The sequence below is a fragment of the Aspergillus pseudotamarii genome (assembly GCF_009193445.1).
Source record: "Aspergillus pseudotamarii strain CBS 117625 unplaced genomic scaffold BDV38scaffold_12, whole genome shotgun sequence".
In the NCBI taxonomy this organism is placed as follows: domain Eukaryota; kingdom Fungi; phylum Ascomycota; class Eurotiomycetes; order Eurotiales; family Aspergillaceae; genus Aspergillus; species Aspergillus pseudotamarii.
This window is the reverse complement of record NW_022475026.1, coordinates 122,549-137,121: the sequence shown is the minus strand read 5'-3', so window position 1 is coordinate 137,121 and position 14,573 is coordinate 122,549. Positions and strand designations below refer to the sequence as shown.

General features: G+C 48.8%; 6 protein-coding genes across 6 annotated transcripts; 4 read left to right on the top strand and 2 right to left on the bottom strand.

Moving 5' to 3' along the window:
• Window positions 1-69: 69 nt before the first annotated feature.
• Window positions 70-2,664, top strand: BDV38DRAFT_290472 (fungal specific transcription factor domain-containing protein; the record flags this gene model as incomplete). Its single annotated transcript, XM_032061486.1, has 5 exons — window positions 70-96; window positions 296-432; window positions 516-976; window positions 1,036-1,949; window positions 2,000-2,664. 5 exons carry the CDS (start codon window positions 70-72, stop codon window positions 2,501-2,503), a joined length of 2,043 nt encoding a protein of 680 aa, XP_031916260.1. The 3' UTR covers window positions 2,504-2,664.
• A 1,788-nt stretch (window positions 2,665-4,452) lies between these two features.
• On the top strand, window positions 4,453-6,812 carry BDV38DRAFT_240181 (glycosyltransferase family 2 protein). Its single transcript, XM_032053868.1, has 3 exons — window positions 4,453-4,828; window positions 4,896-6,008; window positions 6,100-6,812. Exons 1-3 carry the CDS (start codon window positions 4,615-4,617, stop codon window positions 6,465-6,467), a joined length of 1,695 nt encoding a protein of 564 aa, XP_031916259.1. The 5' UTR covers window positions 4,453-4,614; the 3' UTR covers window positions 6,468-6,812.
• Window positions 6,813-7,138: 326 nt separating this feature from the next.
• Window positions 7,139-9,383, top strand: BDV38DRAFT_290471 (uncharacterized protein; the record flags this gene model as incomplete). The annotated part of the gene is made up of 5 exons (XM_032061485.1): window positions 7,139-7,170; window positions 7,250-7,872; window positions 7,922-8,537; window positions 8,596-8,962; window positions 9,027-9,383. The coding sequence occupies 5 exons, from the start codon at window positions 7,139-7,141 to the stop codon at window positions 9,381-9,383; spliced, it is 1,995 nt and encodes a 664-aa protein (XP_031916258.1).
• A 24-nt stretch (window positions 9,384-9,407) lies between these two features.
• BDV38DRAFT_290469 (major facilitator superfamily domain-containing protein) lies at window positions 9,408-10,397 on the bottom strand (the record flags this gene model as incomplete). The annotated part of the gene is made up of 3 exons (XM_032061484.1): window positions 10,135-10,397; window positions 9,632-10,073; window positions 9,408-9,572 (listed from the first exon to the last, which is right to left on the bottom strand). The coding sequence occupies exons 1-3, from the start codon at window positions 10,359-10,361 to the stop codon at window positions 9,408-9,410; spliced, it is 834 nt and encodes a 277-aa protein (XP_031916257.1). The 5' UTR covers window positions 10,362-10,397.
• Window positions 10,398-10,415: 18 nt separating this feature from the next.
• Window positions 10,416-10,876, bottom strand: BDV38DRAFT_240180 (uncharacterized protein). The gene has a single exon (XM_032053867.1). The coding sequence runs from the start codon at window positions 10,822-10,824 to the stop codon at window positions 10,474-10,476; it is 351 nt and encodes a 116-aa protein (XP_031916256.1). The 5' UTR covers window positions 10,825-10,876; the 3' UTR covers window positions 10,416-10,473.
• Window positions 10,877-11,934: 1,058 nt separating this feature from the next.
• BDV38DRAFT_290467 (pyridoxal phosphate-dependent transferase) lies at window positions 11,935-13,427 on the top strand (the record flags this gene model as incomplete). The annotated part of the gene is made up of 1 exon (XM_032061483.1): window positions 11,935-13,427. The coding sequence occupies exon 1, from the start codon at window positions 12,009-12,011 to the stop codon at window positions 13,425-13,427; it is 1,419 nt and encodes a 472-aa protein (XP_031916255.1). The 5' UTR covers window positions 11,935-12,008.
• Between the last annotated feature and the right edge of the window lie 1,146 nt (window positions 13,428-14,573).

Sequence of the window (14,573 nt, the reverse complement as noted above, 5' to 3'; positions counted from 1 at the left end):
CCGTAGAGCTATATCCTTTGATTAACTTTCTCTATTCCTTATGGTCATTGTACCTCACTTCTTTCAACCATGTCTCTTGTCTTTTGTTTGCCGCGAGTATGATGACACGGGAGAGCAATCGTGGGAGGTTGCGTTCACATGAGGCCTGCCTGAACTGCAGGTAAGTCGCTTCCCAAACTCCCCGCCCGTCCTTCGTTTTGTTCCCTTGTAGACGCCAACGTATATCTACAGGAGAAAGAAAACTCGTTGTCCGGCAGAAAGGCCATCTTGTTCAAACTGCGTTCGCCTAAATCAGCCGTGTCTCTATACGTCGGCCCGGAGGGCATCGCGGGGTGGACAATCTGTATGTAACAAATCTCTCCCATCATCTGCTGATTGGACATGGATTCACAAATATCTTAGGAAGACCGGCTGGCATCTTTGGAAGAGAAGGTAAATCTCATCCTAAGTGGCTCCAGGTAGAGAGTATACTGCAACCCGCTCCGTCAGAATGTTCTTCTGACCCTTCTTTCTAGACCGGTCAAGGCGGCCCGTCAAGACCAAAAACGCGAGGAGCTCGACGATATACCAGAGGCACCCTACTCCAAGAACAGCAACCCACCTTCTGGCGAACCAGCCTTTGAGCGCTTCTCTCCCGGGTCGGGTACTTTTTCTTTTGGATTCAGCAATAATGAGGACTCAAACCCCCATCCCTCTTCAGCGGCAGTCAGCAAAGCTTTGGAACTGTATTTCCATTACTGTCATCGGCAGCCGATATGGTGCTTCGATTATGAAGACCTCGAGGACAAGGGGAGTCTATCTGACGAGCTTATCTATAGCGTCCTAGCGCTGGCCGCACGCTTTTCGCGTGAACCGGGCCAGTCGCAGCGTTATGGAAATACCGCGCGAACGCTCATCATGCTTCGCGTGGCAAATGGCACAGTGGACCTCGAAACCATCGAAAGTCTATGTCTGCTTTCGTATTCTTCATTCATCGGTATGATTGGTTATTCAGAAGGGACTGTTCCAAACGATGCGCATACTAACAGGAAATAGACGGGGACGTGCACCTCGGTCGGTTTCATCTTGGCCTCGCTTTTCAGCTTTGCCGGTCCGCGATGATGGACGTGGAATCCGGCTATCCTCCTGAAAGTCCTCTGACTGAGCGAAAGAAACGCTTGTTTTGGAGTCTTCAATCACTGGAGCAGACATATGGCCAACAAAATGGGTTTCTCAGCCTCCCGGCGGAGAACCTGCGTCCTTTCTGTGCTCCCCACGGTGGAGACCGGGGATTTGTAAAGGACTTCGAACCAAACCCGCCTCAGTTACCGCGGGATGATATCGGGTGTTCCTCGCCCAACGACATAGGCATTTGGAGCCTGGCAGTCCATTTCGGATGGGTTTGGAGCAGGGTTCGCACCTATGTGTCCGACTGTGCACAAAATCGACTAAAGGAGCCCTGGCGCCATGATTCAATGTACACGATGATACTCTCGGACTTGACTGAGGTGGAGAACAAGCTATCTCAGTGCCACCGATACGACTCAGTCAAATTCTTCGAGCGGAGGTCAGAGGAGCTGAGAATGAATCGGGGATACTGGACGCCATGGCTGAAAGCGCAGTTCACCTATCACTGCATTCTGACTGTACTCAACCACCCTTTCCTCTACATTGTGGCATCACAGTCGAATCCGAATCTCTCCATCCCCAATGCCTTTTGGAGGAGGTCTTCAGAGCTGGTTGTGTTGCATGCGACCTGGCTTGTCCGCATGATTGATATGGTCTCAGAAAGAAAAATGCGCCTAATTGATCCCTTTTTCGGACACGCTGCAGCGATTGCGGCCACAGTACATCTGTATTATTGTTGCGCAGCGGACCCGCGACTCAAACAAAAATCGAAGATTGACTTCGATAAATGTCGGACCTTTCTCAAAAGTTTTGTTCCCTTCTCTGCAGCTTGCAGAGCTCTGGTAAATACCCTGCATGAAACATTCCACATCCAATACTAACTGCTTTTCAGGACCAAACTCTGGACAAGATGACACGCATTGCATGCGGCTCGGAAAGTGTGAACTACGACTGGATGCCGTCCAAAATCCACCTAAGTATCCCGTTGATGTGGGACCTTCTCCAGATAAACTGCATGCCGGAGCCGCAGGAGATCTCTGGTGGCTTATTGCATCCCACATTGATACCCGCCATTTCGCGTGACGACGCCGGGGAAAGCTCTACGCTGGAGGTCATCGTGGCCATGTCACCTGAAGTCACGGTCAATACAGCAGATGGCGGACAGGCCGTCCATATGCAACCCAGTGTGGCCAAGATGTCATCCGTGCAATCTTCACCAGACAGCCTCGCGTTCGCCGACAAGTTGGTCGCACCGGCCGACAGTCTCATGATGAATACTCCATGGCTCTGGACGGGCCAGTTCCCAGATGTGGATAATATGGATTACCAAGAACCCGAGTCCGGCATGGGGAATATCGACGGATTTTCCGCCTGGTGGGACATTGGGAATCTCTAAGTCCTTGTGCGCGTCCGCGTTCTGCTTAGCTTTCTGCTGGTATCTTGATGAGGTTCGGGTTTATGACATGAGATGAGAATTGCATGTACTTTTATAGCGTTTATTAGTATCTACGGCTTAGATGGTGCGGAGTTTACCTGGTTTGATCTAGCGAATACACCAAGAAAATATGATGAGGTTTGAGAAATTGTTGATACTTTGTTCATGACGTGTTATGCCTGATGAATTGTGCAGGTTACGTAATTATTTGCATAAACTATTTCGTACCCATCATGACTCTTCATTTTGCCGCGTTGTCTGCCCGGGCGGTGAAGGGGAGTTCCCAATATAGCGCCATACCCAAAGACGTTAGCCCGGCCACCTTCACATCGAGCCCTTTTCTCGTGCTAGATTAGGCCGACTACACACTTTTACTTTTAAGTAGATTTTGACACAACAGCCTATTCGCTAAGGTCAGTTCACACTCTATACTGTATATGATATAGCCTTTGCCGTGAAGGGAAGGAAGCATCCAAAAGCGGCTAAAACAGACCGGAGGGGGCTTAGCGTATTACATCACTTCCTATTTTGTTCTAGGAATTATCTTGTTAGTTGACAAGCGTCGAAGCACCAATGGATGAGATTCATTGCTATATTTTTGCATATTACATTGAGTAGCCCTCTCAAGTCCCACCAGAGAGCTGTGCTTACTGCAACAGAGAAGCAAAACAACGTCATGAAGAATATGAGGTCTCCGGCAAACTTATCCAGTAGTATATGAGCGTCGCCGCGATTCGAGAAATATATATTTCAGCAATCTCGTACGCACCACCTGCCAAACCATCACTGGCATGTTCCAAGCTTAAAGCGAAGCACCTTATAAATTTAGCTATGGCCATTTTTACATATTTCCAATAGAGAATATTAGTCGCGTTACAGTAATAATACTATGCCGAGGTCATATTCTCGTTGATACAGAACAAAATAAAGAGACGGCAGATACTGCTTCCGATCCCCGAGGGGATAAGCCACCTAACCTAAACAAGCCTAGTGGTGCGGATGCCAGCCGTGGCGTCAAAACATTAGTGTCCGATCCCTATTTTTGGCCGTTGGTATGTCGCTTACTGGACATCCGGGGTTTACTTTTGGGGTGTGTATTTGGTATTCAGGAGGTATGGTGTCCCTGCGAAATAACCTGTATTTGAGACACTGAATTTGGTATGGTTTCATCTAAATGGTTTGCATAACTCACTTGAAGGAGCTACCGGATCTTAGATTCGCAGTGAGATGCCACGTCCGTGAAAGGTGGGGAGGGCGGGGTGGTTTTCTTTCATTTTTGGGTGTTCTTATGCGGAATTCCTTGGACTGTGGCTAAAGGACTGGCAAATATGGCACCGCTAGTTCTATCACCTAAAGAACTCTCCTCTAACACACCAACATATTCCCCGCATGATTGCGTGGTTATTTCCCAGAATCAACGGAATGGTTGCAGGAAGGGTGTCTCTTTCGGCAACAAACGGGATAAGAACCACTTGAACCACGAAACGAATCGACACGTGCAAGATTAGTCTATAGTTGACCGTACATGCTGCCCTGGTTGGTTTCCCTGGCGCGCGAGAAGCAACGTGATGGAACGAATTGAGCGAACTCCACCCACGAAGACTGTGGGGAGAACACTTCTCGTTCTTCCAGTTCACTTGAGTCAATACCGGGTCAATGCTTAGCCTCGTCACTATCCTCATACCGGATGTTGACGGAAAGGCAGCGTTCAATGGGCGCCCCCTTTTAAACATAATTAGGGTTGCCGCCTGCTGGTGATCTAGAATTTCCCCGAATGGGGAATTAGTGGGCCGCCAATGGTAAATTCTAGAACAAAGCCAAAGCCACACCGACCTTTCCTCAGGAGCAACTTATTATTTATTTTTTCGTGCGAAATGTCGGTTCACCCCTATTCCGGTTCATCTCAAAGACTGGGATAGAGACTCTCGTTCATCATGCGCGGAGTTTAGACAAAGAGCAGAAGAACAAAGCAGGGGATACGCCATCGATTGCTGAGACCTCAACAAGGGGAAAGACTAGGATCAACTTCGATTAGACGACGGGACTGCTTATTGGCATTGTGCCAGCAAGAAATGATTTCTGAATATGTCGGCGAGATCGAAGAACTTCCGCCTGACTCGCGAATGAGGTCGGGACAGCGATACCGCAAGTATCTCTACCATACAGCCCGAGCGGCAATATGGACTGCTAATGTCTATTATCTTGTCCGCTTGCTTACAATTTTGCTGGAGCCTCAGCAATCCTGGCAAATGTGGTTAATGTTGGCTATAGAAGCTATATTTGGTCGTAAGTTCAATACATACCCTACTCTCAAGCAGGGATACGGAGCTCTATAATGCTAACCGACGACCAGGCTTGTCTTATCAAGATCAGCGCCTCACCGTTGCGGCCGGTGGGGAACCTGAACGCGGGCCGCGAAAAAGGCTACGGCTCAAGGGTAGCCAAAATCTGCCACGAGTCGATGTCTTGATCCCTTGCTGCGGTGAGCCAGCTAGTGTGATCTTGGCCACCGTTCGCGCTGCCTGCACTATGGACTACCCAGAGTCTCAGCTAAGAGTACTTGTCCTTGACGATGGCGCTTCACCCGAGCTACGTGATGCTATCTCGGAATTGCATTCTAAGTGGCCTTACCTCTTCTACCACACACGTGGCAGGCAGTCAGGTCGAGTATTTGCCAAAGCCGGAAATCTGAACTATGCACTGTTCACTGTCCAGAAGGATACTCCACCGGAGTTCTGTGCTATCTTGGATGCGGATTCTATCCCAAAGCCAGAGTTTCTGAGAGCAACACTTCCCCACTTACTTCTAAGCCCCCAGGCAGCGTTGGTCACTACCAGGCAATATTTTGACAACCTTCCTGCTGGGGACCCCCTCTCGCAATCTCGCCTTCATTTTTACACCTGCCAGAACGCCGAACTAGACCGCTGTGGACGTGCTATTGATGCAGGATCAGGGGCAGTGTTCCGGCGCAACGCAATCATTGATGTTGGTGGGTATCCCACGTTTTCATTTTCGGAAGATTGGCAGCTTTCCCTGATCTTACGGGGCATGGGTTACCGTACTGTCCAAGTACAAGAGCCGCTGCAATTCGGGCTCGTTCCCACATCCCTTGAAGGGCACATTGCTCAGAGAAACCGATGGCACATTGGGCATTCCCAGCAGCTGTTTGCCTTACAGCCACCGACTAGCAGTTCCCTGCCACGGAACCTTCAGTGGAGTATTGCATGCGGTGGTTTGGCTATCACCCTGGGATTGGTAGGCCACGTCATCGGATTTGGTGCTGTTCCTTGGCTTTTAATGTCCCGGTCACTCATCCCCGCCTCTTCTTCCTTCCTGATCAAGGCTCAGGTGATCCTGGGCTTGCTTCATATCTCTACAATGTGGGCGTACGGGTGGCTCCAGACTGCCCATGCGGGAATCCGAGGTTCCCCATTTTCGCAGTTGGAAAATAGTTGGCTAGCTGGCGGTAAGAAAGTCCCACTTTACCTACTTGTTTCTGTGATTGATATACGTATGGTGACCACGCGACTAACCCGACTGATTGCCTCGCTCTGTAGCACACCTATCTGCCGTCATACGATTTCATTTCATTTCGAGCGCTCCCAAAGGATCATTTGTCACCGGAAGCAAAGAAAACTCCTGGAATCGCATCACGAAGTCTTCATTTTATAAAATGCTATATCAGGATCTGTGGCAAAACGGCATTTTGCAAAGCATCTGCCTGCTTGTCGCTACAATTGCTGCGATGTTATTGTCAACATGGACAACACTGACCACTATCGACAGTGAGCTATTGACCACGCATTTACTTACCACCGTTGCCTGGCCGCCACTGTTGCACATTTGCTATCTGACCATTACTAACCATTGGGTGCCGGTTGCATACCTGTTCAGCCCTCCCGTTTATCCGGCGCGGCCGTCTTAGATGGCTGTACTGGTTAGCAAAGAAGGTCCTAGATGTAGACTCTATGTTGTCCAACAACACTCACTGTGACATTTATTCTTGTTTTGCCTGACACTGTCGGACTTCAGAGCGTTGCTAACCCTCGCACTATTGTTATAATAGTAGCCTTGGGGAGGACTCTTTCCAATGCGGAATGTTGCGATGTTACCCGAGGTTGCTCGTTTCACTGACATTGCTACTTGGTGCTAATCAGAAAGGCAGTATAAGCGTAGTGCATGTCTGATCTGTCTCTGAATTTATGTTGTCTGTTCTATCTATCTATTATTTTCTTGTTAATCTCGCTATCCTGATTTTCATGATCTCTAACCCCAACTACCTGACTTACCATAGACTAGAGTGCTTACCTAGATAGCGCATTTATACAATACCTGCTCAGTCGTGTATTTCTAATTTTAATGTTGAATTCTTTTCATTCTCATTTTCTTGCTCATGAACATCATGTTTATTACGAGAGCGTAAAGGACTGGTCATGTGACAGCCTCGGGTTTGGCATCGGAAATGAACTTTTCTTCGTACTTTTTCTCAACTCTTCAAATCCGAAGGTTATCCCGCGCCTCTGAAAGCCTCATTGACCGGGATCCTTGGCAGTCAAAACAGTGCTTTCCTGGAAACGGAGACTAGCAAGCTTAAGTATGCGTTCGAGCCTTTCGTGCGCGTTTTGCCGGTGAGTTGTACATCAAACAACATTACCCTCGGTAAACCAGAGGTCAACCCGGGGCTCACCCATAGATCCGATGGCGCAGAAAATCCAAAATCAAGTGTGTCAATACCGGTAATCCACCATGTCAGAAGTGTCAGAAATCAGAGATTCCCGGTTGCGTTCTTACCAGACCGAGATATGTAGCCTCGAGGGTTTCCCGAAGGCGAGGCCAGTTACGCCGTAGGAATGACGATCAAAAGGATGACCATGAGGAACAGCCGGTCCCATTAGATACCGGAAATAATAGACCAGATTCAACACCGGAATCTTTCAGCGCTGAGGTGGATATCTCACAGATCGACGAACATCTCGCTAGTCTTCCGACAAGTGTGATCCTCAAGTCGTTGAACGTTTTTACGAACAAATTCCCCGAGCTGGGAATTCTTCATCTCCCAACCCTCATGCAAGCGTTCCAGTCGGAGTGTTCGAAGGAGACGAAAGTCCTCCTCTGTGTTACCCTTCTAGTAACAAAAACACAACTATCGTTGCTCAACCCATCTTGGGCAAACAGTTTGCTGCCCAGTAAGCATTACGAATACTACATCCGGCAGAGCCTCTCAGAGCTCATTCTCCAGCCACCTGATATACAAGTCGTTCAGGCACTCCTGATGATGGCACTCTACGAGTGGGGGTGTCGGGACTTCCATAAGGCCTGGGTCTACTGCGGTACGTCATCTTGGAAGCGCCTCCGTGGGATAATTGCAGGGCTGAACAGGTATGCTAGGTATCGCGATCCGAATCATGCAATCCATACAAAGTCGACGTATTGCGCCGTACTCTCTCGATACTGACATCAACCCGGGTGCAGCAAAAGATACGGTCGCTCCGGGAATAGAGAATAGAACGATTTGGGCCTGTTTTATCATGGACCGTATGATCAGTTCGGGCACTTACAACCCACCCATGCTTCCCATGTCGGAGATGGAAAAGTTGAAAGTCTCGCGACCTTTGAGTACCGTGGAATTTGCATTTGGGACCAACGTAAGCCTTTATCCCGGGCACACAGGGCAAAATCTCACCTGGTCTGAACGACTGCCGTCGGGCCTTCTTGATATAACCCAGTGCTACGAGATTTTAGTTTCTGGCTTTGATATCTGGGCACAAGTAATGACTTTTATCTTTAACGACGGACGTCGGGCACCGGGGATGTGCGCCCCAGAGAATTGCCCTTGGGTCCCAGGGTCTCCGTGGTCTAGAACTAAGGCCCAATTGGAAAGGTGGAGGGCTGGCCAACATGATCGCCTTCACTACCCGAGCAATAGTGTTGCGATCCACATGACCCTGGGATATGGAGAGTCCTTCACATATATCAATCTTCTCTATTATCTGAGGTTGGGCATCATCGTTTCTCAATCCGGTACAGTAAGACTAATGCGTGTTTATATATAGTACTCTTATGCTCCACCGTGAATATTTTCCATTCATGCCAACCGCGGAGTCGGGCCCGAGGGGACCTGTGGACCACCCTCTGCTCGAAGCGGAAGCCCCTGTCGGCTGGTGGGAGTCAAGCGCACTAGAGCTGTTCTCTGCAGCAGAACACATTGCGAGGCTTTTACACGAAGCATCGGAATGCGGAGCCCATCTGATGACTCCCTTTGTTGGATTCTGTGCTTTTTCCGCATCGTATATGAATCTCTACATCTACCGATTTCCTCGCATGAACCTCGGCCGTAGTCCTCAGGCTGAACAGCTGATGAACTTTTGTCTTGCTTACTTGGAAGAGTTTCGACACGTGTGGAAGCTGGGAGAGGCTTGGGTGCGTCTCTTTGTTATCAAACTTCTATTTAGTTCTTGCATGCGGAACTCTAACATTCCATTAGGTATCTACTCTCAAACATGCCTCGCTCTTATACGAGCGTGCTTCCGCTGACAGGGGAAGATACCTGGGAAAGACTCGGCAGGACTTCGATCATCTTCACCAGTCCATACATGAGTTTCGAGTTGTTGACCGATCGAACCAACATATACAGGAGATCGAAGGAGCCGAGGGGGCAAGCCCAGGAGCGACATATAGTCAGCCCGCACAACGGATGGTCCCTAGCTCTGAGTCGGATAACCTTAGTGCACCGCTAACTCATCTGCTTACGGAGGTCAGCACTTATTCTCATGAACAGGGCGCATGGTCGCAGTGGTGGCCTACGTTGGAGGACATCGATCTTGCCCTAGTCTCAGGATGATAGCTTTGCGGCACAACCGTGGCATCATACTTCAACGAGCAAGTGCGTTGAATACATTGAGCGCAGAACGATTGTGAAAAGAAGGCCAACTATAGACATAGCACCTGCATAGTATGCCGCTGGCCGATATGCCTCGATGTTGTCCGCTTTCCCGGAAAGCGAATAAATTCCAGATGCAATGGGTGACCCCTATGCAGGATTAGTATGGTATCATGAATTAAACCAACCGAAGGACGTCATTAGCTTACAAAGAAGAAGCCCACGAACCATCCTGCCCAGATGATCGGTAGTATCCCAAGTGTGTTCTTGCCGCCAAACATCGCGCCTATCGTGCTGGGAACTAGACTGAAAAAAGCTCCACATCCGAACCCATTTAGTACAATGAATACGGATAGCACGCCCGTTGTACTAGAGAAAGGCCAGATGACAAGAGCACTGAGCCCGGCCAATATGAGGGAGAGGATCAGACTGTTGATGGGACCCAAAACTGAGTCTGATAAGTAGCCGGCCAGGACCCGTCCCATGGTAGAGGCAACATTCCAAATGGCCAACATGATGACTGCGATATGCTGAGAATGGGTAACCGATCGCGCAAAGATAGGAATAAAGTATGGGGGAACGAAAAGGGGAAAGCAAGCCAGCCCGGTGCCGACGAATAAGATGAGGAACTCCTTTTCGCGGAAGCGATACCTGTACGGCCCAGATTGTCAGAATCTCTCAATGGTTCAATTGTACAATTTGTCAGGCTCACCACTGCGGACGTGGGACGGAGTTCTTCGCATGAGATGGCTGTCGGATAAGACATGCGGCTGGAGTACACACACCCCACAGCAGAAACGCTAGAACACGGAATATCCATTCCAGTGGCAATTGCTTCACCATCATGTTGGTTGCAATACTCATGATGGCAGAGCCTAGACTCCCACCCCCAAAGACGATTCCGACGGCTAGCCCGCGGTGCTTCTCGAACCATTGCATCGGGGCAGTCGAACAAGCCTGGTTGAATTTGTGAGATACGAAATGGCCCAGTAGTACTTACTGCAACAACAGCATAGAGGATAGAAAGAAATAACGCCAAATATGAAAAATATTACAAGGAAATCATACCAGAATCGTCAGGCCTCCTCCGACGCCGAAGATGATACCATGAGTCACAAACAATGCACCAACGTGCTTCGTTACCCAGCTCGCGAGGAATTCCCCTAGACCCATAAGCACTGCTCCAGCTAGAGCAGTTCGTTGGTATCCCCATCTCCGGATTATCAGTCCTACCGGGATACTGATTGACACCATGAAGGACGTAGCCAGAGAGCCGACGAACGTCAATGTCGTCAAAGAAGAGGAGGTTGATTCTAATAGCTGAACTTGCAAAACTCCCCAGGAGTAAATGATGCCGAGATAAACAAACAGTGAGCAAGCAGCAGCTCCCACGACTATCCATCCTCTCCAACCGTCCACAACATCGTCACAGGGACATGAGGACTCGCTCTCGGTAGTGATAGGGAATGGAGCCTCTGTTTTTGTGTGGGGCGCTGAAGGGCCTTTGCCAGTTTCCTCCATGACTGACAACGCATGTATTCTTCCAGAGTGCGTCTTGTCTTATCTTGTAGGCTCAGACGGTGCCAATATCGTTTGCAGCGAGATTCTTATCCTCTCAAGGAGGTATCCCGAATTTTAAGCATTTTGTGCGTCTAACATGTTCTTATACAACCGAAAAAAATGACATTACCTGAGAAGATCCACAGTATGACTATTAGCACCAGACTAGTTACCGTGAGGACTTGCTTGAAGCCGAGGGATGGCGATCAAGTCGCTCGCACAGTCGAGTTTTGAAATCCGAGGTTCTGTTGCCTCCGCGCGGTACCAACAAACCCGAAGTTGGTTCAAACCCGATGATAAGGACTTGACTCAATCCCACCCCGCCTTATTGATAATCCTTTCTTCTATGCTGCACCTCAAATACGAATGCTTCACTGACCTGGCTTTTGTACTTCAGGATGCAGAGTCCATACGTTGATCATAGTTTGTTCGCAGAGGCAAGACAAAGCTTCGGCTATTGGCTGGAGGTTTGATGAGCTACGGAGGATACAACTCATATGGTTGCTACGAAGGGATAGATGACATCTTGTACTATATCTGCACTTGCCTGAATGCGAAAAAAGGAAAATAAAACATGAGGTTGGGGAAGAGTCGTGTCGTGGTAAGACAAGATCCACATAGGTTACCTGAAATTGCCGCGATATTCGGAGATAGATCTGGACGGTGACTCGGGGCGATCCGTCCTACAATATTCCACCGGTTATATTCATGGTATTGGCCATTAGGAACGAGAAGGATCGGTTAATCTGGCTTACCAGTCTGAAGTGTTGTTGCGAAAGCCGAGTGGATTTCGGCTTTCGGTTTTAGAAGAAGTTCAACGCCAGGAAATTCCCAACATCCCCACGTATATATTCTTAGTTAATCCCAATTAGGTCCATCATACTGCGATTCATATGATATAACGTAGAGGTGAATCTCTGTCTCCTTGATTTTCTTACGCGAGGAAAACTTCGCCTCCTCGCAAAGCATTTGAATAGTTCCGAAATCATACTCTGACCTCTCGCTCAGCGATTCATCCTTACCAAAATGGCACCTTCCAGGGTAGATGACGATATGCAGCCCAGGCCAAATGAACAAAATCCACCAACCGCGAAGTCACATGGTGAAGGTCATCTTCTGCACCGTTCCCTCATAGAACATCCCGTCATGGTGGAGAAGGCTAAAGGGCTGACGCTACACCTTTCCGATGGTAGAACTGTTCTCGATGCGTGTGCTGGCGCCGCAGTTGCCTTAATTGGCCATGGTAGGGAAGAGGTTCATCAAGCCATTATGAAACAGATGCAGAATGTCAGCTACATTCATACGCAGTCCTACACCACTTCTTCAGCGGAGGAGTTGGCCGACTTTCTTCTGAGTGGAAACCCCTACGGGCTCGAGAAGGCATTTTTTGTTGGCAGTGGTAGCGAGGCGGTCGAGTCTGCTTTAAAGCTGGCGCGACAGTATCATTATGAGAAAGATGAGCCTGAGCGACTTCATTTCGTCTCCCGACAGCAGAGCTATCACGGCAACACCATTGCTGCCATGTCAATCTCGTCGAATCTTGCTCGCAAGGTCCCCTTTAGTGGCTTTATGTACCCTCATACCTCTCATGTTTCCCCCGCATACGCATACCGGCATCAGATGGCGGGAGAGACAGAGGCAGAATTTACGTCCCGACTGCTGCGTGAGCTTGAGGAGGAATTCCTTCGCATCGGTCCCGGGAAGATTGTTGCTTTTGTAGCCGAGCCGATCGTTGGCGCAACCGCGGGCTGCGTCACAGCCCCTGCCGGATACTTTACCGGCGTCCGGGCTCTGTGCGATCAGTATGGAATTCTACTGATACTTGATGAGATTATGTGTGGCGTGGGACGTTCAGGGACATTTTTCGCTTTTGAACAGGAAAACGTCGTCCCTGACATTATGACTATCGCTAAGGGGCTTGGAGGTGGATATGCACCCATCGCAGGAGTCTTGGTCCACAAGAAGGTAATGGATGTGCTCCGCAAGGGCAGCAACGCTTTCAACCATGGACATACCTACCAGGCCCACCCTGTTTCTTGCGCCGCCGCGTTAGCGGTCCAACAGATCGTTCGGCGAGAGAATTTGGTTGAACGCAGCGCTGCTCTGGGACAGGTTCTGGAACAACAACTGCGGACTAAATTGGCGGGCTGCCCATCAGTTGGCGATATTCGCGGGCGAGGCCTCTTCTGGGCAGTAGAGTTCGTGCAGGACAGAGCAACCAAAGCGACATTTGACCCCCCGGTTAAGTTCGGCTTGCGAGTCCAACAAGCTGCGTTCGACCGAGGATTGGCAGTCTATCCTGGTGCGGGGACGGTGGATGGCATGCGAGGCGACCACATCCTCCTGGCTCCTCCTTTTACTGTTACTGAGACGGAACTGCAGCAGATCTGTGAGACCTTACGAGAGGCGATAGAATCCCAAGAAAAGGAGTATATGAGTTGTTAACACTTGTATCGCATAGGCGTTCTACAGGCCCATATATGTATATAAAGCTTTACTATAGACTCAATACTCCCATTCAACATTTCGTCATTTGATATGTCGTCGATATGATTTCTCTGCAAAATATTTCCGAAATAGGTAACAAATCCCATGGCTGTGTGCATGGGCCCAGTATCTCTCCTCAATCCAAGATCAAATTCCCTTCATCCGAATGGTTTGAGATTTATAAACTCTTCTCAAGAGAACAGTGGAGAACTCCATGGTTGTGTAGACAATTTGCATTTTTTCGTTATAATATAACTGGAAACCTTGTACCATTCATAGAAAGACAGTTATTGCATCGTCCTAGTATGCTTGGTAATCGTCATAAATCCGCTCATATTTGCTAAAGTAGTCTTAGCTTCTAACATGCCGAAAGCTAAACCGATCGTGCTTCCACCGAGTACCATCTCTAATCTTCCACTCGAATCATTCGAAGACCCATCCCGAGGCGAGGTATCGTGGCGCACTCTTTTCACGCAACCAACGACCCCAACAGACAATCTTTCTGCCGGGATTGCTATCTGTCCAGGGTATTCTGGATGCTTATGCAGCCATCACCATGCTCAGGCTGAGATATACTACATTCTTCAAGGTCGAGGAGTAGTGACTATTGATGGCGTGCACCATAAGGTTGAAAAGGGCTGTGCCGTTTTCATCCCGGGTGGCATGGAACATTCAGTTACGAATAATGATGAAGAAGAGTTGAAATGGCTCTATGTCTTTCCTGAAACCAAGTTTAGTGATGTCGTGTACCATTTTACCGGAAATGGGAGGCCGAAGTTATAGTTTGAGTCGACGATTGGATGGATATATTGGTGATTCTCGGCTTTGTCAACGGGAGCCTCGTCTTTATCAGATATTTGTCTTTGAAGTTGAATACTCATATTTTCGTCAACTTGTTTCTCTTGGCTTTGGTAAATCTTACATAGCTAAGGCGTATGTACTGCAGAAAGCTGGATTATCATCGGTCCCATGTCGTTCGATCATGGACCAGAGTTTGGTATATGACCCGCTTGGAAGCTCTCTTATGACATTGCTAAGGAAATCGACATTCTTCGGAGCTAGGAATTCAGGAAACGGGAATGCATGTTCTATCGAGGAAACTTC